Source organism: Cucurbita moschata, unplaced genomic scaffold (assembly GCF_002738365.1).
Source record: "Cucurbita moschata cultivar Rifu unplaced genomic scaffold, Cmos_1.0 Cmo_Scf00019, whole genome shotgun sequence".
NCBI classification, from domain to species: domain Eukaryota; kingdom Viridiplantae; phylum Streptophyta; class Magnoliopsida; order Cucurbitales; family Cucurbitaceae; genus Cucurbita; species Cucurbita moschata.
In genome coordinates this window covers 3,901,779-3,928,536 of record NW_019268535.1, presented here as the reverse complement: position 1 = coordinate 3,928,536, position 26,758 = coordinate 3,901,779, and the positions used below count along the sequence as shown (strand labels likewise).

General features: G+C 35.2%; 1 protein-coding gene and 1 long non-coding RNA gene across 4 annotated transcripts; both read right to left on the bottom strand.

Moving 5' to 3' along the window:
• Positions 1–5,618: 5,618 nt before the first annotated feature.
• LOC111457217 (protein PHLOEM PROTEIN 2-LIKE A9-like) lies at positions 5,619–26,243 on the bottom strand. Of its 3 annotated transcripts, XM_023099409.1 has the most exons (4): positions 7,799–8,025; positions 7,630–7,700; positions 6,069–6,364; positions 5,619–5,978 (listed from the first exon to the last, which is right to left on the bottom strand). In XM_023099409.1, the coding sequence occupies exons 1-4, from the start codon at positions 7,952–7,954 to the stop codon at positions 5,848–5,850; spliced, it is 654 nt and encodes a 217-aa protein (XP_022955177.1). In that variant the 5' UTR covers positions 7,955–8,025; the 3' UTR covers positions 5,619–5,847. The 3 variants fall into 3 exon arrangements, with proteins under 3 accessions (XP_022955177.1, XP_022955176.1, XP_022955174.1); XM_023099408.1 differs by lacking the exon at positions 7,799–8,025 and adding an exon at positions 25,967–26,243 and having other exon boundaries at positions 5,619–6,364; XM_023099406.1 differs by having other exon boundaries at positions 5,619–6,364; positions 7,799–8,024.
• LOC111457218 lies at positions 22,244–23,382 on the bottom strand. Its single transcript, XR_002712886.1, has 4 exons — positions 23,214–23,382; positions 23,048–23,119; positions 22,594–22,832; positions 22,244–22,506 (listed from the first exon to the last, which is right to left on the bottom strand). It is a non-coding gene; the product is annotated as an uncharacterized LOC111457218 (long non-coding RNA).
• Positions 26,244–26,758: the final 515 nt, after the last annotated feature.

Genomic DNA, 26,758 nt, shown 5'->3' with positions numbered 1-26,758 from the left:
GTTCCATCATGGGCCTAGATTACTCTCCATGAAAGACTATAAAGGTCAAGTGATCGGTGCGAAACATGAACATCACATCCTGCAAATCGTGAATAGGGTACTCATAACATGGTGTAGGGCATCTCATCTAGGTGAGGGAAACATGAGGCCAAACATGAAATCCTGCTAAGAAAACATGGTGTAGGGCATCCTACCTAAAAGAGGAAAACATGGGCCTCTAAAAGCACCGCATGATGGGAGGTCATGGATCACAATTGGACATGATTAGAGCACTACCTAGCATTCTTGAATTTCTGTGTCTGAGAACCTTGGACCCTTATCCTTGAGTGGTACCTAGCCTTCTTCTTACCTTGGTAGTCGTAGAGCTTGTGTGGTATTGTTCTTGGTTCTCAATTTGGTAAGTTTCTAAAGTTCATAATTCATTGAGGCATAAGTTGTAACATACCTTCATAAACAAATGAACCCATCGTAGTAACAAGCTTGAGTTATTTTAGAAATTCATAGAGTCATAATGAATTCTTTAGAGGGTTTTAGAAGAGTCCTGAGGTATTTCCTTTAGGTGTTTCTTGGGTCATAACTTGGTTTAGGTTCCATACTGCCTCTAATCAATTTGAAATCTCAAACATATCTTCATGTCCTTAAGAACAGACCTTCTAGAAAGTAGTAAGTCATTTGGAGTACATATTGATCTTGAAATATCATAAATAGTCTAAGGGGCAATTTGGTCATTTTACCCTAATTCTTGGCTTTGTTACTTCATGGGTTCTAATGATATCAAAATTCACAATATCATCAAACATCATAAAATAAAATATACTACAGAGTTTCATAACTTTTAGAGGTCATCTAGGTCATGAACCGAAGGTAAATTACCTTAGGAGTATTATGGTCATTTTACACCGTTACTTGGTTTAGCTACTTATTCTTATCCAATGACTACTAAATTTCACATGTAATCTTAACATCTCATAATATGCTCATAATTAAAATTTCATAGGAATCAGAGTTCATCTAGTTGTTTATTTTAACGTTACTTAAATCTTGAGCAATTTGATCGATTCAGGGCCTTAACTCTCGGTTCTTGGTCTTTTTCTTTCATGTATCTTTAATTCATGTTTGGTTTAAGGTTCATACAGAATCCAAGTTTTTCATGCAAATATTTCTTAAGAAAAGTCTAAGGTGGTTACTTACCTTATCGATGATGTTCGAAACCTCCATTCTCAATCTTTTGGTATCTGAATTACCTCAAATTTTCTTCCACAGATTCTTTATTGTATCTAGTTTCTGGAACCATAAATTTTTTCATGAGAAATGATCTATAAGATGGTTAAAATTGAGAAAAACCAAGGAAAGGTCAGATTATGGTTTGACATGGTCGGTTAAGTTGAATCGACCACGTCATCATCTTCTTCCGCTGGACAGGAAGTAGACGCGCATTTTATGTAATGTCGCCATCTGAAACTTCTCTTCTCCAACTCTATACAAGCGTTTCTCTCCTTGATTTCTTCTTGAAACTTAAATATGGTGTTACAAGGAAGAGCTAGAGAATGATTTTGTACCTTCTCATGGGATTTAGCCTAAGATATTCGCCTTCAAAATTTGTCCAAAATTTATTTTTTGGTCGAAACTCAAAATAGGGGATCCTTTATTCGGCAGCGATTCTAGGAGATTTCAAGGCTTGATTACTGCATGGAATCTATTTCTTATCCTTTTCTTAGCTAAAGGAATTGGGTTGGAGGAACGACTTTCAGTGTGTAACTTTAATTTTAAAAAATCATCATCAGTCTTCAACTCACCCGAAAATGCAGAAGATAGATCTCATGGGTAGATTGTTCTACGACGTTTTAGCTCTCGATTCCTTCATCAAACTTACTCAATTTGAAGGAAAATGGACCGTAGGCAGGAATTTGACCTTACCCCCAATTTGAGCCCGAAACTTATTTCCTTCAATTGGTCACTTTTATGAGTTATTTCTCTTCATGGTCTTCTATAGAAACACTCCTTGGAGGTGTTGAAACTGATTGGAATCAACCTTGCTCGACGAATTTGCGTGTAAGCTCGGATTGGATTTTGAAGTTCTTCAATGGCGGATTTGATTGGGAGAATGGTTTCTAGGCACTTTTAGCACTCGATTCCTTCATAGAACTTATGAGTGGTAATCTAGTTTAGAACTGTCGGAACAAATTTAAGGAGAAATGGTGGAGATTGCTCTCGAATTTGGAAGATACCCGAGAGTATGAGACCCAAAATCTAAACGCTTATTGCTTGTGATTGGGAGCTTGATTCAATTCGATTCTTGTTCCATACTATTGCCCCAACTTCAAACTTTATAGGGAAGCTTACACCGACATTGACATCTCTAGAATAGTCGTGATTTGGAGATTGAATTTTTTTGGATAATTCGTAAAAAAATTTCTCTCCAAACAGCAAGCTACCGACTTTCAATTTGAATTCTACCATTGGATGTGGTGATCTGTGAATGTTCTTGATTGTGTTCAATCTTGGAGAAGATCCAACGGCTGCATATTAAGATTAGATGGATTTTATGTACGAGGTCACTGTGAAAGTTCTGATTCTGAGCAGAGGAGCATTTTCATAGTTCTAAACATTCCTCCTCCTTTGGAGTCAGTTTTTCCCTTCCATTAACTTGAAATTTCTTTTAGTTTAGAAATTGAAAAATGTCCTTTTTCATCTTTTCGCCTGCCTTTTCCTTCCCAATCCTCTATCAAGGGGTTTTAAATCTTTAAAATTTACTTCTTAGAGTATAAAAATGTCTTAGCTTAAGATCTTGTCTTTGCTTCAATTCTTTCATTCCTTTCCTTTGTTTCCTTGGATTACTTTTATCCTTAAAGTTGGAGTGTTACAAGACAAGTACGTTTATTTTGGCTAGCATTGGTAGTCTGACCATGATACAAGAAAGTTATACTAAGATTTATTGGATTCTCACATCCCCTAATTAAGGGAAAGATCCAAGGTATATAAATAAGGAACATAGAAGAATATGTAATGGTACAGATATTAAAAAAAATAAAAAATCACAAAGTCACCTAAAAATGCATCCCGGCAAGACGCTAAAGATCCCACGGATCCCGCGTCTTCAATTTACCCATGAACCTACCAGAAGTCCTACACTTCAGCCACTCCTCAAAACTCACTTGCAAGAAAAGAAAACATGAATATTGAAAGAAAACGACCGAAGCCGAATGGTTTACCTCATCAGACATAAACGCCGGTGAAATAGAGACCTTCGATCTAACACAAACCACCAATGAGACACACAAGAGATTAACATAGCCGTCGTTCTTGAGAATAGAACGGTAGGATTCAACGAGTCCTATGTGAGCCAATCAGGAACCGCAGTCCAGACAACGTGTTCTTGAATTTCTGTATCTGAAAAGAAATGGCGATGGAAACGTCGTCGTTCGGGAGGAGAGAGAAAATTCTTAGAAAGACAACGTCTCGGGTCGGGTCGGATCTGGGTTATCCAGTACAAGAATAAATCCATGATCTTTGGCCCAAGTATGCGAGCCAATCAGGAACCGCAGTCCTGACGACCTCAGCAGCAGTCGCAGCCCAGTTGAGAGCTCGGTCCAGCAGACACAGAGCAACGACCCACAACCTATCCTTCCATTCCGCCCAATCACACAACCAGCTTGGGCCTTGACCCACATACCCGAGGCAACAACTCGAAGTCCACGCCTCGACCCGATTCATGACTCGTGCACGCGTCTTCTTCCCACAGCGACACGTGTCTCGCATGAAGACGTCGACTCCTTCCGCTTAATCGGCTCGGCTCGGCTCCTCCCCTCAAAACTTGGCCATCCGACTCGATATAGATAATTTGATACCGATTCCTACATTTTCTACCCTCATGAAACTGAATTTGACCTTAAGTAAGGCAATTAAATTCAGTATAACGTTCTATTTCCAAGTTCAAGTTGATTTTGACTAGAAATCTGAATTTTTAACAAAAATGAGATGGGCATTCTAATAGGAAATAACTCCCAACAATACTTTGAACAACTTCGGGAGACGAAATCCAAACGTACTCGAGTTTAGGGAGAACCAAGTAAGTGACCTTAGCATTAATATGGTTAGAAATTGATGATTGGTATGATGACACGTGCCCCGTAGTTTTGCACGTGTCATATGCTTGATATGTGTGATATGTATATGAAACGATATGACTATGATATGTTTGTGAACGATATGATTATGACATGTTTGTGAAACGATATGACTATGATATGTCTATGAATGATGTGTTTATGAAATGATATGACTATTATATGGTTATGATATGTGTGATATGTTATGATTATGAAATGTCGGTGATATGTTATGTTAATATTATGGTATGTGTTATGATGTGACGTGTTGATGATATGATATATGTTATGGTGTAACACGTTTGACGTAACAAAATATGTTGTGACGTATTTTATGATATAATATAATATGATATGTCAAAGGATATGTTATGCATGATGTGACACAAAAACCATGTATGTTATAAATGATACGAGATACAACTCCTATACATGCCTTAAAGACTATGTTGAAAAATGATATGATATGAAGGAAAATGAAATGGGGTTGGCAACGGTCGCTATTCCCAATAGGTGTCTAGCAACAACAGCTTTAGAGAATGCTCACTTGACCAAGAAAGGGACCTAGGAGGTGTGCGAACCGACTGGTAGGCCCTTACTCGCACTCGTGGGTCGTGTGTAGAACAACAAATAAACATCCAATTACCCATTTAGGATAGCCGCCCAAGGGAATATACACGGAAAGGATAAGTCTCATTCACGATTTTATGTGTTTGCATCTAACCCCAAAAGTGGAGTCACTTACTCAATATTTCTTAAAATACTCAAGTCACGCGATACTTCTATTTCAGGTAAAGGCGAGAGACTCATATTTATTTATTTTTAGACTTAAGTTAAAATATGGTATGGTGTTTTTATCTTTAATGTTTATTTATTTAGAAATTGTTATGTTATTTTAAAGATAACTTCGAACACGCAAATCCATGACAATGTTTTATGTTAAAGTTTCAAATGATTATTTCCACACAAATGAGTATGTCATGCATATAGTAGTGATTTTAGACAATCGGAAATCTAGAATCGTTACAAAATATGTCAAATAGAAGTTAGATAAACTTTCACAAGAAATCATACCAGGAGACTCTCACAATAAGGTTTGTAATTTTAAATAGTTGAATATATGAGAAAAATGTCAAAAAAATAATTGGAATAGCATCCAAAATGGTTATTAAGAGGCATGAAAAAAAAAAAATTCTGATCCAAATGGTATAAAGATATGGTTGATTTTTCGAATAATTTTTTTCACAGCACCCATCTCGAAGAATCTAATGCTTGTTAAATTAATAAGAAAATGAACGTCCTCACAACTTTTCCAACTTCATTAACGTAAAACCTTGTGAAATATTTGCTAGAAATAAAAATTTCTTATTTATAATTATTTATAAATTAAAAAATGGAAACGGTAATAAATAGATACACCATAATTGCATATAATAAGGAGTCAAATATGATATCTGGCCGCTAAATGTCCTCAATCATACCAAATATTTGCTTATAATAAAGAGTAGTAAAGAAAGAGTAGATAAGTTACCCGAGATATTTGTGTATAATAAAGAGTATAGTAAACCATAATTCAACCATAACCGTCTTTAAACTTAAGAACAATAATAAAACTAAGTATAACCGTCTTTTAACTTAAGAACAATAATAAAACTAAGTATAGGATGGAGCTTAACATTTTCCCACAGCCCTAAGGAACCCTCCAATGAAACCTCATTTGTTTGATAGGGCGGGGGGGTTAAGAGGAGGAGGACTCATTTTTGGGATCAGCTGGTTCGGTCTCCTCAATGAAGGCGTGCTTAATGATCAACCCTCCCTTCCACTTCTTATTCCATACTTCATACAAACCAAAATGGATTTCTGGGGATTCCTTCTTGCCGGTTGTTGGAGACGTAGCCTTGATTTTTGAGGATTTCGACTTGTCGGGTGGTGGAGACGTAACCTCGCTTTTTGGGGATTTCGACTTGTCGGATGTTGGAGTCGTAGCCTTGATTTTTAAGGGTTCGTTTAATGCATCAGGGATTCTTATCTTTGTAAGTTTCTCTACATTGTGAAGTTGGAATTTCTTATAAATGTATTTCCCTGACTTCCCAACCTTGGCCATCACATAAACATCGACATCCTTCCATCCAAACGCATCTGGTTTCAATGACACTTCGAAACCCACTTTATATGTCTTCCCAGACTCCACCTTAGTTGAGCATGCTACTTCCAGCCATGAAACTTGCTTCAGTTCTGCCTCACATTTTATTTCCCTGCAAAAATGACACAAATTTGTAGACAATAATTAATAGATAACTTATCTAACCATAGGATTGTGCGATAGCACGTCGGCTAGGGAAGAGAAAGGGTGTGAAAACTTGTCCCTAGCATACGAGTTTCCGCTTTAAGGTTTTAAAACGCGTCTGCTATGGGAAGGTTTCCACACCCTTGTAAAGGGTGTTTTGTTCTCCTCCCCAACCAATGTGGGACATCACAATCCACCCCCGGGGTCTAGCGCCTTCGCTGACACTCTTTCCTTTGGGCCCCTGCCAAATCCACCCCCTTTAGGGCCTAGCGTCCTTACTTACACACCGTCGTGTCTACCCCCTTTGGGGAATAGCCTTCACATAATCCGGTGTCTGGCTCTGATACCATTTGTAACGACCCAGGCCCACCGTTAGCAAATATTGTTCTCTTTGGACTTTCTCTTTTAAGCTTCCCTCAACACTTTAAAACTGGTCTGCTAGGGTAAGGTTTCCACACCCTTCATAAGGATCGTTCTCCTCCCCACATCTTATTACATTATTTAATTCTAAATAATTAAGTTATTAATTTTTATTAAGACAAATTATTAAAATAATTTAATTTTGGGACTAGATTTTAGATTTTTTTAGTTTATTTTGTAATAAATTTTAATACATATCCTTAAATAAATAATTTTAGTAATATTATATTTAGTCCAACTTATATTTCAAAAAATCAAATATGGTATGGGTAAGATTACATGCTGGGGAGGAGAACGAAACATTCTTTAAAAGGGTGTGGAAAGAGGACCATATTTATTAGTGGTGGGCTTGAGTCGTTATAAATAGTATCAGAGCCAGACATCGGGCAATGTGCCAGCGAAGAGGCTGAGCCCGAAAGGGGTGGACATGAAGAGATGTGCTAGCAAGAACGGTAAGTTCTGAAGGGGGTGAATTGGGGGTCTGACATCGATGGGAGAAGAGAACAGAGTGTCAGTAAGGATGTTGGGCCCTAAAGGGAGTAAATTGTGAGATCCCACATCGATTGAGGAGGAGAACGAAACACTATTTATAAAGGTGTGGACACGGAGGAGAAGAATAAAACTTTTTTTTTTATGGAAACTCTCTCTAGCAAACGCGTAAAAACTTCGAGAAAAACCCTAAAAAAAAAACAATATCAGCTAGAATATATTTATAAATCTAAATTTTAATTTAATTTTCATTCATTAATCAATCGATATGAGTTTGTTTAACCATTAGTATACTATATCGAAAAGCTTAATCGAGAAACTGACCCTTCGAGTTTCTTCCAATAGCGTTCATCGTTGCCCCATGTGATCTTAAAGCCTCTCGGATAAATTTCGACCTTCCACAGATCAAATGTTAGAAAACTGATAAAAATCTTGAGTTTCATACGATATAGTTTAAAGAAAAGAAAACAAAGAGGCTGTCCAATGGGCAAACCTTGTTGCCCGTCGTTTGAAAGGCATTTTCTTCTGGTACTCTGTGAGGCCCCTTTTGCTGTTCCTCTTTTGTTTCCTCTTGCGTGTTCTTTTTCTTTTCCTCTTGCGTTTCCTCTTGCGTGTTCTTTTTCTTTTCCTCTTGCGTTCCCTTTTTCATTATTGGATTATTACAACCTTCCACAACAAAAATTAAGAGCTTCAATGTATGCTTGTTTGTATCTGTAAAATTAGCTTAACTAACTATTTATAAGATGGAACAAAAAGGGTGTTAGTGGATAAGAACAACACGACATTTGAAAAAATCGAAAGATTAACGTGGAAAAGTAAAAGATTTTGAGTGATAAACATGGTGTTAAAAAGCCTCCCCTACTTTAATTAACTTTTTGACTTTGTTCGGGTAAAATAGAGTTTGAAGAATATTTGGTAAATTTTAGAAATCTTGTTTGATTGTGAATTTGCAAACCGAACTTAGTTTTTTACTTGTATCTGAGATCCCACATTGACTGGAGAAGGAAACGAAGCTTTCTTTGTAAGGGTGTGGAAACTTCTCTCTAGCTTTTAAAAATATTGAGAGGAAGCCCGAGAGAGAAAACCCAAAAAGAACAATATCGATTAGTTATAAACTTTGGCTGTTACACTCTATGTGTTCCTTTGTCTTGTTCATCTTGAAGGAAAGTCCAAAAGTGAAAGTAAAAAAAAAATGACAATATCTGCTAGCAGTGGGTTTGGGATGTTACACTCTATGTCTTGTTCACCTTGAACGGAAGTCCAAAAGAGAAAGTTCAAAAAAGATAATATTTGTTAGATGTGGGCTTAGACGGTTACACTCTATGTGAACATTCTTCCTTTGTCTTGTTCACCTTGAAGGAAAATTCGAAAGAGAAAGTCCAAAGAGGATAATATCTTCTAGCGGTGAACTTAGTGAAACTTCTTCCTTTGTCTTGTTCGCCTTGAAGGAAAATTCGAAAGGGAAAGCCCATGGAGGATAATATCTGCTAGTGGTAAACTTAGGCTATTACGCTCTATGTGAAAACTTCTTCAATTGTCTTGTTCACCTTGAAAGGAAGTCCGAGAGGAAAAGTCTAAAGAAGATAATATCTGCTAATGGGGAATTTAGGTGGTTACACTCCGTGTGAAATGTGTTCTTTTGTCTTGTTCACCTAGAAGGAGAATTCGAAAGGGAAAGTCTAAATAGAATAATATCGGCTAGCGGTGAACTTAGGCAGTTACATTCTATGTGAAACTTCTTCTTTTGTCTTGTTCACCTTGGAGGGAAGTTTGAAAGAAAAAGTTCAAAGAGGATAATATCTGTTAGCGGTGAACTTAGGCGGTTATACTCTATGTGAAACTTCTTCCTTTATCTGGTTCTTTGTGTTTTGTAACAGTTCTACACGTAAAGAATAATAATAAATAAAAAAAAATTAAAACTTCAAAGGAATAAAGGTAATATTCTTGGAGGAAGCATATTGTGTGAGCAAGGATGGATGAATGTTAAACGTATACATGATGAGTCAAATTTGAGCTCTTGGTTAGAAGAATTTTGCTATAGTAGAGTGTATCTTCATCTTCAATTCATCCTCAAATGCTAGGTAGAAATGGAAACGTTTCCCATGGTGACCACCTTTAATAGAACAAAGAATTTCCATTTAGGCAAGTAAGGGGAGAGTGACTTTATCCACCGGCTCACGAAAAACGTTATAATTGACTGTTTAGAGTGTTTTTGTATTAGTTATTATTGATGATAGAGTACGATAGTATAGGTTATATGCTGATATGAAAATATTCCGTAACGCTTTTGATTAAAATTGTAATATGTTTGTATATTTTTAAATTCTAATAACATTTATTCAATACTTATTTATTTGTTTGGTACTTCAAACCATGGACTGTTACATACAATTTTGCATTTTAAAAACAAAAAGTAATGCCATGGAGATTAACAATTTTAGAATATAAATTTATAAAATTAATAAAATCATTCAAATACATATGTGGGAGTTAAACAAAAGAGTTATACAAAATATTCAAATATGGAATACTATGACAAAATATGTAACTCCTACCAATGACCGCTATTTTTACGAGCCATCCTATTCAATGTTCTTAATATCATGTGTCTATATCATCAAGACAACACCTAGGTGCATCGCCTCCATCGAGTTCGTTTGGATTTCTATGGTCTACTAATTCCATGGTTCTTACCACCCTACATTTGATCTATCAAGCCTCGTCACTCCTCCTTCCAAGTGTACTTTACTCATCTAGGTTACTCGGGTTTCTAGATGTACTTAGTTGATTTGCTACTAATCTTATTGGTTTGTCTAGGTCCTTACGTGATATGTGTAGGAGAACGTTGATGCCTCATCAATCTCGAACTCTAGTGTCATTTAACTGTTGGGATTCCTCGTAATTAATTATTTAGTTTTTAATAATAATTTTTATTATTTTATTTGTAATTTAATTATTATCCATCGTATGAAAATCTAGATGTAATCTTGAACAGTATGTGGTTGACATACAAGAGGATCGTGTTCAAGTAATAACCTAAAGAGTCTATAAGATATGGATAAGGTTGGGTGCCTTACTTTTGATAGCACTATTGATATAACCCACTTTGTAACTGTTACAAATGATTTGATCCAAATCGTTCATTTGGAGACAGGTAAGTGGGGGTATCCTATGCAATGAGTTTGTATAAGACTAGACCAAGAAATATTTAATCACTCTTTATAATTCCGTTAATTGAGAAGATTAATATTTCAGATGATGATCATATGCGACTTGATCTTAATCCTGTGGACCGTATGTAGAACAGTAAATACATATCCAATTACTCATTTAGAATAGCTGTCCAATGAAATATACACGAAAAGAATAGGTCTCATTCACGATTTCATGTATTTGCATTTAACCTCAACAGTGGGGTCACTCACTGATTATTTCTTAAAATAGTAAAGCCACACACTACTTCTATTTCAGATAAAGGCAAGACGCTCTGATAACAGTATCGCAAGCGAGACCATAACACATGCATAAAATACTTGTATTTATTTTTTTAGACTTACGTTACAATAAGGTGTTTTTGTCTCTACTGTTTATTTATTAAGAAATTGTTATGTTATTTTAAAGACATCTTGGAACACATAAGTCCATGACAGTATTTTATGTTATAGTTTCAAATGATTATTTCCACACAAATGAGTATGATAGGCTTACAATAGCGACTTTAGACTATCATAAATCTGGGGTCGTTACAAAATATGTTAAATAAAAGTTAGATAAACTTTCACAAAAAATCATACCAGGAGACTGTCACAATATGGTTATTAATTTTAAATTGTAGAATATATGAGAAAAATGTCAAAAAATAATTTCAAAAAAAAAAAAATCCCGATCTAAACAGTATAAAGATATGGTTGATTTTTCGGATAATTTTTTCAGTGACACCCATCTCGAAGAATCTAATGCTTGTCAAATTAACAGGAAAATGAACGTCCTCATAACGTTTCCAACTTCATTAAGCTAAAACCTTGTGAAATATTTGCTTATAAATAAAGGATAAAATATGATACATATGTAAACCGTATGGAGTATGCAAACGGCACGGAAAGACTAGATATATTATACAAGATATTTGTCTATAATAAAAAGTTAAATATGATATATACAGTAAACCATAATTCAACTATAACCGTTTAAACTTAAAACAATAAAACTAAGTATATCATCACCTTAACATTTTCCTACAACCCCAAGGAACCCTCCAATGAAATCTCATTTTTTTTTGGGATAAGCTGGTTCGGCCTTCTCAATGTAGGCGTGATGAATCGTCAACCCTCCCTTCCACTTCTTATTCCATACTTCATGCAAACCAAAATGGATTTCTGGGGATTTCGGCTTGTCGTTAGGTTTGTCGGATGGTAGAGGCAACCGTGATTTTTAAGGGTTCATTGATATCATGAGACATAACAGTGTACTTGTATGTGAGATCTCATATTGACTGGAAAGGGGAACGAAGCTTTTTTTTGTAAGGGTGTGGAAACTTTTCTTTAGCTTTTAAAAACCTTGAGAAGAAACCAGGAAAAGAAAGTCCAAAGAGAACAATATCGGTTAGTTGTGGGGCTTAGGTGGTTATACTCTATTTGAAACTTCTTCCTTTGTCTTGTTCACCTTGAAGGAAAGTCGGAAAGTCCAAAAGATAAAGTAAAAAAATGACAATATCCGCTACAAGTGGGCTTGAGCTGTTACACTCTATGTGAAACTTCTTCATTGTCTTGTTCACCTTGAAAGGAAGTCCAAAAAGGATAATATCTGTTAGCTGTTCTCTTAGACCGTTACACTTATGTAGAATTTCTTCCTTTGTCTTGTTCACATTGAAAGAAAGTCTAAAAGGGAAAGTCTAAAAAGGATAATATCTGGTAGCGGTGAACTTAGGCTGCTACACTCTATGTGAAACTTCTTCATTTGTCTCGTTCATCTTGAAGGGAAGTCCGAAATGGAAAGTCCAAAAAGAATAATAACTATGTTGAGATATATTATTTATGGAATATATCTTAGATATTATATTTTAATATTTTTTCTTTATGATTTGATTTATAGTATATTTTATTTTATTTTCAATATTTAATTAGTTTATATTTTTTTTATTTAGTTGGTAGCTTGTATCCTATTCAAAGGTTATGAATATCAATGAATACACACCTTCCCAATTCTATTTTTATTTCTACGTCTCATTCTTAACAATCTGTTAGGGGTGTGCTTAGACTGTTACACTCTATGTAAAACTTTTTCCTTCATCTTGTTCACCTTAAAGGGACATTCGCAAGAGAAAGTCCAAAGACGACAATATATCTGTTAGTGTTGAACTTAGGCCGTTACACTTTATGTGAAACTTCTTCCTTTGTCTAGTTCTTTGTGTTTTGTAATAAGTCTACACGCAAAGAATAAAAAATGGGTAAAACTTCAAAGGAATAAAGGAAGAATATTGTGTGAGCAAGATGGAGAAATGTCAAAAGTATACATGGTGAGTCAAATTTGAGCTCTTGGGAAGAATTTTGCTATAGTAGAGTGTATCTTCATCTTCAATTCATCCTCCAATGCTATGTAGAAATCTCCAATGCTATGTAGAAATGGCAACTTTTCTCATGGTGACCACCATTAATAGAACAAATAATTTCCATTTAGGCATGAAACCTCCACCGGCTAACGAAAAACACTATAATTAACCGTTTATAGTATTTTTCGAAGGTCTCAACGATTGATATTATTAAAAATTTATGACTTTGTTTTTGTATTAATTATAATGAGTATGAAATTATCTTACCAGATTTTCGAGACTTTAAATCTTGGACAGTTATTAAAAGTAAAATAAGACATGAAATAAAAATCTAATAAAATTTAAATTAGAAAACAAAATAGCCAACAACACCCAACTTAAATTTGTTAATAAGAAAATGTAGTTCAAAATATTACACCAATAATTATACAAAAGATTCTAAAATATAAAAATGGACTGATGCTCTGGAATGACTCCTTATAAAAATTATAACGGTTTGATAATATATATATATATATATATATATATATATATATATATATATATATATATTCAAATATGGCTGGAAATCTTGCGATTTCCAGTGAGGGGTTAATATCACGAGGATAACCGCCCCACCTCCCCCTTAAAGCCTCTCCACTCTCATGCTCTCCATCACCAACTCTCACGTTCCTTTCTTTTGTAATCTACACACGTGGCTGAGAGGGAAACCTAAGCGTTATCTGAGAAGGAGACCGAGAGATTATACGACGAGGATTTCAAATTTCAATGAAGATTTTGGGGATTTAGGAACAAAGGAGTGTCATGGTGCTATTGTACAAATGAGAGGTGGATGAACGGCTACGGAATCAAACGTGTCAGTGAAAGAATGAGTGATTGAATGGTTGATTAGAAGATATATTTATTAAGAGCAAGAAACTCTAATATATATACCGAGAATATAAAAAGAAAATTTACAAAATCTGATAAAAATCTGAAGGAGAATCTGGTAACAACCCCGTAAACAGATCAAAACTAAATCAACTCCTAATTATTAAGGAGATTTAATCAGAAACATTAACAGAAAAATACTAACGGACATCAATCTAAAATAGGTGATCTTTATTACTCCTTGTTTAGTAGCTCCAAACTCCAAACTTCTTTTTCTAAAATCTTCAGACTTGCTAAGTCGGGGAGGTTTGGTAAGGACATCTGCGATTTGATCTTTAGATTTGCAGTAGCAAAGAGTCACATCACCACTCTTTTGAAATGCTTAGTTTTTCTATGAACAAGCCTTTGTCACTAGCATCTCTAATCAAGCGCTGCTTATTTTCAAACAACATTTTATAGCCATTATCAAGTAACTGATAACACTTAAGAGATTTTGATCAATTTTACGTACAAATAAAACATCTCGAATAAATTTTGTACCTTCATAGTTTGTTATAGCTATTATGTCTTTTCCCTTGACTTCCAAGTATTCACCACTATCAATCCTCACTCTCTTGACTTTAGTGTCTCTTAATTCCTCAAAAACCTCCTTGTCATATGTCATATGATTTATGCACCCACTCTCAATCAACCAACTCTCGCTTGATTCTTTGCTTGAGAAACAAGTGACCACAAACAATTGATCTTCTTCTTCTTGATCAGCTACCTGTGCATCTACTTCTTTCACCTGACCTTTAACTTTGCAGATCACAATTTTATGTCCAAGTTGATTGCATTTGGAGCATTTTGCATCAGGTCTTCTACTCACAATGGCGGCATGGTGGATAGGATTTTTTGGAACCTCCTCCTTTTGTCTTCTGATAATTGGCAGATGAATCTCCATTTGTCGATTGGTTTTTGAATTTTTTCTTTTTTTTATACCTGCTTTTGTCTTGATGTTTAACAGGTAAGGCACCTTCAATCACCCCTTTTTGCCTCATAGACCTCCTTTGCTTTGGTGCTTGTAAAGAATTCAAGAGCTCTGTAAGAGAAATCTTTGACAAGTCATTGGTGTTCTCTAGAGTAATGGTGGCTTCAAACTTCACTAAAACAGTAAACAACAACTTTTCAACAATCCTGGAATCATTTAACACAGAACCAGGCAATCTCACATTGTTGGCAATGTTGAGAAGTCTGTCAGAGTACTCTTTCACTGAACTCCTTCATCTTCTACAACTTGAAATCCCTAATCAAATTCAGAACTTTCATTCTACGAATCCTCTCATCTCCTTCATATTCAGCCTTAAGGTAATCCCAGATTAAAATTCAGGACTTTCATTCCACGAATCCTCTCATCTCCTCATATTTAGCCTTGAGGTAATCCTAGATTTCCTTTGCTGTTTTGAGGGACATTATTCGTATGAAAATCATTTGAGATACAGCTGCAAATAGGCAAGCTTTTGCCTTTGATTTTCTTGTCTTCTTTTCCTTCTGTGCTTTGATTTGTGCTACAGTAGAATTTGCTGGAAGTGGAGGGACCTCGTAATCCTTTTCTCCTGATAATTGTCTCCATCGAAGATTGGTGGTGCAATCGCTGAAAAACTAGATTCTCATTTCATTTTGATCTCACAAATCCCTTAAGAAGACGACTCTGATATCAATTTATTAGTGAAAGAATGAGTGATTGAATGGTTGATTAGAAGATATATTATTAAGAGCAAGAAGCTCTAATATATATATATATATACAGAGAATATAAAAACAAAGTTCAATAAATCTGCTAAAAATCTGCAGAAAATCTGATATCAAACCAATAAACAAATCAAAACTAAATCAACTCCTAACTACGAGGATATTTAATCAGAAACAAAAAATACTAACTGACATCAATCTAAATCAGGTGATCTTTAACAAATTGTAAACCGCGTTGGAAAGTCATTGAAAAAGAGGGGGAAAAGACCGAAGGCTTACTCTATGTTCTTGGGCAGAGGAGACGAATCTTTCGGACTCAAGTCGGAGCCCTAACCCACAAACCCAACCCATCGCAGCCTATGAAACAATTACCTGCTTTAGACGTGCACAGATCAATGACCCAATTACTCACAACCTAAAACCAAACGTGTGAGGTCGGTTCAACTATTGACTCGAAAACCCGCACCTCGACTCGAAGCGACCTGTGCCTCTCCTTCAACTGCACACATAAATGACGCATGATCTCCCCCAGCCACGACTTAAATTTGGCTCGTCGTTGGCTTGCATAGTAGCTCTGTTGACTCGGCTTGACGGCTTGCCTCGACGTCTTAGCTTGACGACTTGGTGGCTCAGTATACAAAATTTATACCATTCCCCAAGTTTTTTACCCTTCGAAAGCCATTTGTGACCTCGTTAAGGGCAATTGAGGCCAGTAAGACTCCTGTTTACTCAATTTTATGTAGTTTTAGGACTTATATTGGAAATAATCATCATGTTTAACTAGATTAAGATATTGATATGTCCTAATTATGTAATAGGTGAGATTAAACATCGTAGTATAGTGCTCGATACAACTACCGAGTAATTGATAACTTTGGCCAAGGCCAATTATGTAAGTGACCTTACTGTTGGAGTTAGATAATTGAATGATGTATGATGGTGCATGCCTCGTGTCCCTTGCACACATCATATTATTTTATGTTATGCATATTTGTGTTGGGATATGGAGCCTGATGCTTGCACACATCATATTATTTTATGTTATGCGTATTTGTGTTGGGATATGGAGCCTGATGCCTAGATTTGGTGGAAATATATTTGGAAGATATTTTGTAAAGATCTCTATATATGGTAGATATTTGATAAAGATTTAATAGAGATATATTTGTTAAATTAGATGGCGTAGGTTTAAATCTTTGAAAACTATATTTAGTAAATTGAAACCATATATATACCCATCAGCCAGTGCTCTCAAGATGTACTTTTCTTCATTATTCTATCTTGTTGTACATACCTCCAGTCATCAATATAAAACCTTCAACCAATATTCCTCTTGTATTTTCTCTCTCTTGTTCTTTGTATTCATCTTGATCGAGTGTGCGTTGTTGAACGATCCTAATAATTGGTATCAGAGCTAACAATTGGTATCGATCCTAACAATTTGTTCTATGTATTGACATATGATGCTATGCTATGTATGCATGTGATATCCATTACGTTATATTATGAATGAAATGAAATGTTATGTATGTCATGTTATGTCTTGTCATGTAAATTTATGTGATGGGATATGTGATGACTGTCATGTATACATGATGCATATATGAAACTGTCATGGATGAAAGAATAAAGGGAATGATGTTAGTGTTATGTTATGAATGAAAATCATGGGGACCTCATGCATGTATGTATGTCATATGCATCGGGATACTTCCCCGTTATGTTATGCTAGAACGAATGCGTACCTTTGATATTTATATTGGCCATGATATCATGAGGGCTTTTCCTTTTCTATGGCATCTAGTGACGTGTTAACACGTTGTGTCCGACCAAGTCATGCCTAGGGGGTACATATACGAGCCTGCCTGGTGGGTCCATGTGCGCGTGCATAGGCCATGTGTGGAGAAGCATCACACATCGAACCCTACCCATAGCTGGAAAGACCATAAGGTCATGTTATGATTTGAAAATAGGTCCCAATCCTATTATGTTTATTATTGCATTACTAACCCCAAAAGTGAGATGACTTACTGAGTATTTCTAAAAATACTGAAGCCACATGCACCCTTATATTTTTTGGTAAAGGTAAAGCTCCCATACATAGATGACGAAGAATGCTAGAAAAGCCATGAAGTCAAGATAGGTCAATATAGGGTAGTAGAATACATTATTTTACATTTAATAGTTAATAGGTAGTTTCTTTATATTTGATGTTAAAAGACTGTTATTTCAAACTTCTTATTTTTTAATTAAATATGTAAGTCCATGACTATATTATTAAGTATTAATTGTGAATTTTTGCATATGTGTTTAAAGCAACGTAGTGACGTCACTAACTTAGGGGCGCTAAAAAATACTCAATAAGCAATCTACTGGTATCTCATTGCATTCTTAACCTAGTAAGTATCCACGGGCTTTACTTTGGGCTTATGGAAGTTTGGGCCTAGGTTCCAATGCTATTTGAGCAACTGGGTACTGCGACACTCCGTGCAAGTCTTTTAAATTGAAGTGTACCCCCTAGGGGTTTTCCAATCTTTCATTTCTACAACTTAGGTGGCTTGTCTTGCTTACGTCGTGAATGACTAGTGTCCTAGGTTAAGGACAAACCTCATAAGCTGCAAAACAGTATGGCTTGATCTGAATTTGAACATCATACATGGAGGTTAGTCGACAGACCCTCCCACAAGACCATAAAGTGCCAAAGTTTCGGGAAAACGATATCCCATGTGCTTGTTAGCTACTAGGCCAACCTACATGGTCCCTTGTTCCCTCACTCAAGGTCAACACAGAAGTCCTATTCATGAGAGCCCTAGCCATTTCAACTAGGTTGGGGCTTGTGTCGTGCTACTCTAACTGGTGACGCCTAGCACCACAGTACAAGAACTGGAGTAGAGTCTCAATGGTACAAAATAGGAGCAGAAAGGGTAGTAGACAGACTAGTGACACTGTTGACACTTCTTTAGCCTGATGAGCCATCTTGGTTGTTCTTCGTTGCTATGGAGGCCTACAAGGTTCTTAAGGGCTTTTAGGCGGTTTAAATCTCATCTCCGCTTCCAAGATGCTGAGGGCTAACTCCTTTAAGCTAATCCAAGTCTTTAGGTGCACTTAAGTTTAGATCTCTGATTCTTGCTAACGATCCTAGGCTGTAAGGTCTGCTAGAAATGTTTTGACCTAGATCAAAGTGTAGACTGTACAAGCTATCGCGCCCTAATCTTAACTGAGTTTCTTTCATGCATGTTTTTCTAGGGAGTTATACCTATCGATAACCTAAGCGCGTAATCTATAATTTAAACTTTGCCTTGGTCATATTTGGGAGCTAAGGAGGTCTATTGGGTTCCTAGGACGGCTAGGTGGCTCAACATATAAAAACAACATTCATCACAAATTTCATCATAGGGGCATTTTGGAAATTATTTACATCATGCATAACATTCTCGTCTGTATTGCCCAACTAATATTCTAGTCATGCATATTCTCTTTCTAGCTTCACATAATACATAAAACAACATGGTTCTTGGAAATTTCAACCAAAGAGCCATAACATACATACGATACAATTGTAAAATTCGCGAGAGTGGAGGACAGATCGAAATAGAGTCAACGATAGTCGGGATTTGAATGGAAGAGCAACGAAGAAGTACATCGGAAACTTTTAGGAAGAGAGAAATATAATTGAAACTTTCGAAGAAATCGGGTGAGAAAGAAAGGGTCCACGAGTCAAAACGCGGGTCAGATACCCATATCCATACCCGTTTCCAACCGTTCTCACAACCCACCTGACACACGCAGCCCAATGGTCCATTAAGCCTAGTAGACGCTCGCAACCCAACGACCTCAATTTACCTCTATGTGAAACTTCTTCCTTTGTCTTGTTCTTTGTGTTTTGTAATAGATCTACACGTAAAGAATTAAAAAAAAAAATTAAACTTCAAAGGAATAAAGGTAATATTCTTGGAGGAAGCATATTATGCGAGCAAAGATGGATGACTGTCAAACATATACATGATGAGTCAAATTTGAGCTCTTGGTTAGAAGAATTTTGCTATAGTAGAGTGTATCTTCATCTTCAATTCATCCTCAAATGCTATGTAGAATGTAGAAATGGTAGAATGTAGAAATGGCAACTTTTCACATGCGAGCACCTTTAATAGAATAAAGAATTTTTAATAGAATAAAGAATTTTGAAAGATCTCGACGATATTATTAAAAATTTATGAATTTTTATAATGTTTTTGTATTAGTTTTATTATGGTATAATAGAGTATGAAAGTATAACTTATATGTTCATATAAAAATATTTTATAAGGCTATTTATTAAATTTATAATATGTTTGTATATTTTTAAATTCTAAATAACATTTTTTCAATCCTATTGTATTTCTAAATACTTTTTTATTGAAATGTTTTATTAATTTTGTTATATTTTTATTATTTGGTGTAAAGAGTATAAAGTCATACATACATAATTTCATTTTATTGTTTAAATATAAATGAACTATATTTAAAATTTACTTTAAACACTCTTTATAGTTAAATTTACGAAATACTTCATCATAGCTTTCATTCATAATTGAAATTTCATAATCTATTTATATTTTTAAATAAAATATTATACAAATTTTTAGAAGGGTTGTTATCTAAGTGATGCACGATAAAATATTCATTAAATATTTAAGATCACAATATCATTTAGTTGAACTATCATCTTTTATCATCTTTGATCGTTGAACTATCATATTTGATTCTTTTATATAGATAAGATATTCATTTCATTCACCTCCATAAATATATAGAATAAAATATACGACTTTTTTTTTTGTAAAATAAGTAAATAAGGAAAGTGTTTAATAAAAATAAATAAATAAGCTTAGAAAATAACATACTAATCGTAAAACCCACTTTTGGTGTTACGTAAAATTTTGCATTTTAAAATAAAAGGTAACACATGGAGATTAACAATTTTAGAATATAAATTTATAAAATTAATAAAATCATCCAAATACATTTTCGGGGTTAAACAAAAGAGTTTACAAAATGTTCAAATATGGAATACAATGACAAAATACCTAAAGACAATAGGACACGGATCTAAAGGTCCTACTGCAGCTACACGACTCCAAAACACTTCTGTCAACGACTACTTTGTTACGAATCATCCTATTCAATGTTCTTAATATCATGTATCTATATCATAGGTCATTTTAGGACAACACCTAGGTGCATCGTCTCCATCGAGCTCGTCTGGATTTCTATGGTCTACCAATTCCATGGTCCATATCACCCTACATTTGATCTATCAAGCCTTGTCACTCCTCTCTCAAGGTGTACTTCACTCATCTAGGTTATTCGGGTTTCTAGATGCATTTAGTTGATCGGTTACTAATCTTATTGGTTTGTCTAGGTCCTAACGTGATATGTGCAGAAGAACGTAGATACCTCATCCATCTCAAACTGAAGTGTCATCTAACATATATGGATCATGTCTCTTTTAATAGAATTCTTGATTAGTAACAACTCTATAGTCAACCCATAGTATCCATAATGTCTAATGTTGTACGCTAGTTGTTGCTCCCTTAACGATACTTAACAAGCTCCCTATTAAGCACTATTTTAGGCTCCCTCAATAGTGCAAGAGAGGCTCATCATTAAGTATACCACAGATTTTAGGTGGTGACTTCACATCTCTCTATGGTAGACCCTCACCAATTGAGACAAGTTCATAATTTAGAGTCTACCAAAGTATAGTAACTATATGGAAAAAACTCACAATCATGTACATACATCATCTAGATCACACGGTAATTCAATAGTCATCAACATGCTTAAATTACATAAAACTTTCTCGTCTCCCCTATAAGGTTTATTTCTTCATACAAACTAAATTAAACAGACAAAACTCACATCGCAATCATGTAAAATTGATAGAATAAGAAAAGAGAGTAAGAAATTAGAGAGTTATCAAACTTTGTTGCTATCCTTCAATGGAAGTTCCCTTCCTATGAGCTCTCACGTCTACCTCCTTGCCTTAATCTATCCGTCTTGGTCTTCTTTTCCTTCTATAGTCACAGTTGCTGGATTAGGGTTTTTCTTCTTATTCTCTGGTTTCATAGCAGTTTGCAAAAGAGTCATATGCTGTCTCTTCCAATTTCTTTCCAAAATGTGGCTTCCTCTCTTTGTAGGTAACTTTTTCTTATATATTCTTCATTACTTCCCATGTATGGTTGAAAAGGAGTAAACCGTCCACCTAGGATGTTCCTAATTAGGTAGTCAATGACCCACTTGACTTGCTGATTTGGATTATAATTTCAGTGTGAGTCTCGGAAAAATTTGTGTTTCGTATTGCTTCAAAATCAACAATTTGTTGGCAGATTGCCAACAGAGTTGTTTCCAGATTTGCTATAACATCATGGTTCAATATATATGCTTTGAAATTTTACCAAATAACTCAATTAAATGTACAATTAGGCTCGAATCATGTAAATTGATATTCTTTTCATGTTTAACCACAATAAACTATTTCATATTTACTCGTTAGAATAAATGGAGCAATCATTGAGAAAATGGTTTGTATGAGTGTAAATTTAACTACAAAACGCTCTAGTCTAGGTTTGTCGTTTCTTCTTTTTCTCAACAAGAAAGACAACACAAGCAATCATGCACTTGAGTTAACATGGTTCATGTAATATTAACAAACATGCTCAACAGGAGATAACGTCCATCTTCACCCAGAGCGCAGATTTCACAAATTTCCCTTCCTCCTTTCACATGCATACAATATCACAATCTCATCCTAAAGTGAATTCATAGTCGATCGATTCTAGCTACCATTAATTTGCTTATTTAATTCTTTTTTCACGACTTATATACTAATATAACCAAGTCCGACTAGCTAGGATTACCAGTTTGACAGCATGCATGCTAATTCCAAGCAGTTCCTATAAGTATTACTTATGGGAATCCTATGGTTACTTACATGGTTGACGCGTGCCTTTTCGAGCTCAAATTTCTTACTGGAGAGGATTCCAAATATTCTGAAATTTCCTTGATGGGTCCTAATTCACATTAAAGTAAGGTCAGTATTGAAATCAGAGTGAAAAACTAACAAATGGAGGTGGAACGAAGTAAAATGGACCACTCACGTGCTTCTCATGCGCTTTTGAGGGTGCTTACGCGCAAGTTTCCTATGTAGCCGCGGGTTGAACGTTGGGTCGTGTGTCGGTTGTCTGTTAAGATTCGGGCCAACCTAGATCCGTGCGCCTGATGCGTGTCTTCTCGCAGCTCAGACGCGTTTCTCCAATGAAATTGTGGCATGTGTCGCTTGTCGTTTCCATCGCGCTCCTCCGTACAGTGGGCGATGCTTGGCGGTGGTTCCCTTTCTCTTGCGCGTTTTTCAAATTTCCAGAATGTTAGGATTTTTACATTTTCGATCTATTTTTTTCAGATTGCTGTATCTTAACGCACACAACTCGAATCAACTTAGTTTCTTCACCAAAATTGTAGAGTTTCTATCCACCTACGCCGTCGTATTTTTCTTATATTTTTTACTTGAACACTGAGTGAATTAAGAACATTCAAAGATGTAGAAAAACTCACATTACGGTTCTTGACCAGTTCGCCGTTCTCCAACTTGGACTCCGATTTTCATCTAAGATTTCTTTGTGAATCCTCTTTTAGTTATACATTTCAAAAATTTTAGATCTATCACTCAAGAAACTCCTCATCTCTAGGTAAAATCGAAATAAAAATGCCAAAACTATACCATGTTTAGTTCTCGGGTTTTCTTGTTGGAATGGGCAAATCCACCACCCAAACCTTTCTTCCAACACCGAGTCTCGGTAGTTTTGATTCAAAGCTTCTTGCCTTGGGTTGATCTCCAACGGTAAATTTAGGGCGGCCGACTTCTCTCTCCTCCTTCTTTCCAAAACCTTCTTCTTTCTTCTCTCTTTTCCTTTTCCTCTTTTCTTTCTCTCTCTTTCTTGTTCTATCCTATCCACATAGACCAGGTAGGAGTAGGGACAGGGCCAAAATGTCGGTTGACTTTGACCTTTTTTTTTTTTTTGCCCAACTATTTAGCATAATTTCCTTTTTCATCGACTTGAGTCTCCGTGTCCTCGACCTACAATAAATCTCATGATCTTATTATATGCATCTATTTTGAATCTTAGGAAGGAAAAATAAGGGTCGATAATACCTCATGAATTCGGGTGTTATATGAACCTTCCTTATTATTGTTGATTTTCTCGTTTCTCTCTGTTTTTCGACAGCTGTTACCACTGTGAATATATTTGTTTAGATAGTATAAACTCATCAACACACATTTGAATGATACTAAAAACTCACTTAATTTTCATCAACGAAAGTAATATGTTTTTTTTTTTTTTGTGAAATCTATAATTTACTTATTACTTGCCAATTGGGATATAGTATACTTGTAAATTTTACACCATTTTACTATATACTTTTACAAGTGATCACAAGTCTATGGCTTTGTTATGACACATTTAAATGAATTTTCTGCGCATTATAGACATGTTATGTATGTAGCGGCGACATTGATTTCAATAGGAAATTAGGGGTGTTACATTTACGAACTAACATTTTACTTTTATTAAAAATAAAAATTTGAATAAATCCAAATCAACTCAACTCAAAAAGACTCAAAAAGTTTATGGTTGGGTTGGATTGTATTCATTATTTAATAAGAATTGTTTGAATTGAAAGTTTACAGGCCCGAATAATTGAGCTGAATCTAAAAAGCTTTCCTATCCGACCTAACCCAATCTATAAACACCCCTAATTTCTAGACATCATAAGTCATCTTATTTGTAACATCTGAAACAAAATCTTGAACTAAACAATCCTTGTCCTTCCTAAAGCCCGTTTGGAGTTTTTGGCTATAGATTAAGCAATATAATAATAAATAGCATTCAATTAAGCAACAAAACGAGACTTTAACATATCAATGAATCAACAACATCAAAGACATCCTTTTACTTTTACAAACATCATAACATTTTGAAAGCTTAAAAAACAAAGGAAATCTCATATCCCTCATAGGATTATGGCTCAAAGTTTAGTCAACCTTCTCAATGAATGCATTGTGGATCTTCAATCCCCCCTTCCACTTTGAACTCCAAACTTCATACAACCCAAGGTGGATGCTTTTCTCTTTGGCTGTTGAACGATCAATTGAGATTACTAAAGGCGTCCTAGGAATGATAAACTTTTGCTCTGGGTGGTCGTCTCCAAGAGACACTTTCTTAGGGAAGAAGTTTCCTTTCTTCCCAACCTTAGCCATTACATAAACATCAAGCCCCTTCCATCCAAATGCATCTGGCCTTAGTGAAACATTGAAACCCACATTGTACCTCTTTCCAAACTCTACTTTATCAGTTGAGCATGTCACTTCAAGCCATGAAACTTGCTTCAGCTCGGCCACCGGCCTGCACAAAATGACCCAACTTTGTTAGATCACTCGATCCCGGTGAGTCAATGAGCTTTACTTGTTCAAAGTCGAACAAGGAGCATTAGAAGTTATTAGTCGTGGAGCATTTTTAGAAAATGTTATTAATTGTAGAGTATTTCTAGGAGAAGAATTGTTTGAATAGTGTGTTTTATTCTCAAGCAATGGTGTTATTTATTATCTCTTTCTGTTTCGGTTATTTATTTCGGTGTGTTTTGATCGAGAATCAAAACCAATAAAACCCAATAACTTAATTTGATATCAGATTAGGTTGCACACACCTTAGCTAATTTCATTAAACATAATCTATGTTGAGGATTGTTGGGAGAGAGTCACACATTCACTAATTTAGATAATGATTATGAGTTTATAAGCAAGTAATACATCTCCATTGGTAAGAGGCCTTTTGGGGAAGCCCAAATCAAAGCCACGAGAGCTTAGGTTCTAAGTGGACAATATTATACTATTGCGAAGAGTCGTAATGTCTTTAACTTAGCCATGTTAATAGAATCCTCAGATGTCGAACAAAAAAAAGTTGTGAGTCCAGAAAGTGTAGTCAAAAGTGACTCAATTGTCAAACAAAGGGTGTACTTTGTTCGAGGGCTCTATAGACCTCATGGAAGGCTCTATAGTATACTTTGTTCGAGAGGAGGATTGTTGAGAGAGAGTTCCCCATTGGCTAATTTAGGAAATGATCATAGGTTTATATATCAAAAAACTGGTAATATTAAGTAAAAAGCATCCTATTCGAATCCGAGCTTTAAAATTAACACAATATATAAGGTTTACACACTAAATTATCCATTACTCTTATTACAAGTTAATTTACCATTTATCAAAAAGCTCAAGTAAATAGACACTTACTCGTCGGAGTTGACAATACGCCAATAACGCTCATCATTGCCCCATGTGATATTAAAACCTCTCGGATAAATTGTGAGCTTTTCAAAGATCAAACATTAAAAAACTATAAGAACACTAATAAAAATCATGAGTTTCATTCAATAATTTAAAGAAAAGAAATCACAAAGGCTATCCAACAACCAAACCTTGTTATTTTCCTCGCGAAAGGCATCTTCTTCTGCTGCGTGGTGAGGCCCAGTTTGCATTATTGGACAAGAAAAATCAAGAACTTGAATGAAAAATGATGAACAAAGAGACATTGAAATGAATTATTTATAGAATGAAGAAGAAAGGGTGTTAGTAGATAAGAACAACGCCATGGGAAAAAGAAAAAGTAAAGGGGTTGTCTAGAAAGAGCATCTGCATTATTATATTTTCCATGGGAAAGATGATGATAAAGTTGAAAGATTGAATGATGGGTGGTGCTAAGAAGCTTCCTTTACCATAAAAAGAATGACAAAAAAAAAAAAAAAGAGGGTTTTGCTTAGTTTTGATTCATTCGTGAAGCTTCTTCCTTTGTTTTTATTGTTTCTACACGCAAGAATAAATTCTGCCTTGGAATCTCTAGCGTTTCTTTTTCTTTTTCTTTTTATACTTTACTTTGGCACAATATCTAAATTAAAAAATGTGAATAGATCCGAAAATATTATTACTCAAATAAATCAAATAAACCATAACAGTTAAGAATGAAAAATAAAATTAAGATCGAAAGTTCAATCTTCAAAATAGAATTGAGATCGAAGGTTCAGTCTTCAAAATAGAATTGAGATCGAAGGTTCAGTCTTCAAAATAGAATTGGGATCGAATGTTGAATCTCTGGGATAGAATGTTGAATCTCTCGGATGGAAGGTTCAATCTTCATTGATATTCAATGGTTTAAATAGGATACAAGATACCCATTAATACCTACAAATCAGAAAAATATAAACTAACTAAAT

Excerpts from the sequence above, each read along its gene's own strand:
- LOC111457217 (XM_023099406.1), bottom strand. The coding sequence starts at position 7,954 with ATGAAAAAGGGAACGCAAGAGGAAAAGAAAAAGAACACGCAAGAGGAA. Across the intron at positions 7,701-7,798 it reads TTCAAACGACGGGCAACAAG|GTCGAAATTTATCCGAGAGG; the intron begins GTTTGCCCATTG and ends GATCTGTGGAAG. Across the intron at positions 6,365-7,629 it reads TATTGGAAGAAACTCGAAGG|GGAAATAAAATGTGAGGCAG; the intron begins GTCAGTTTCTCG and ends TCATTTTTGCAG.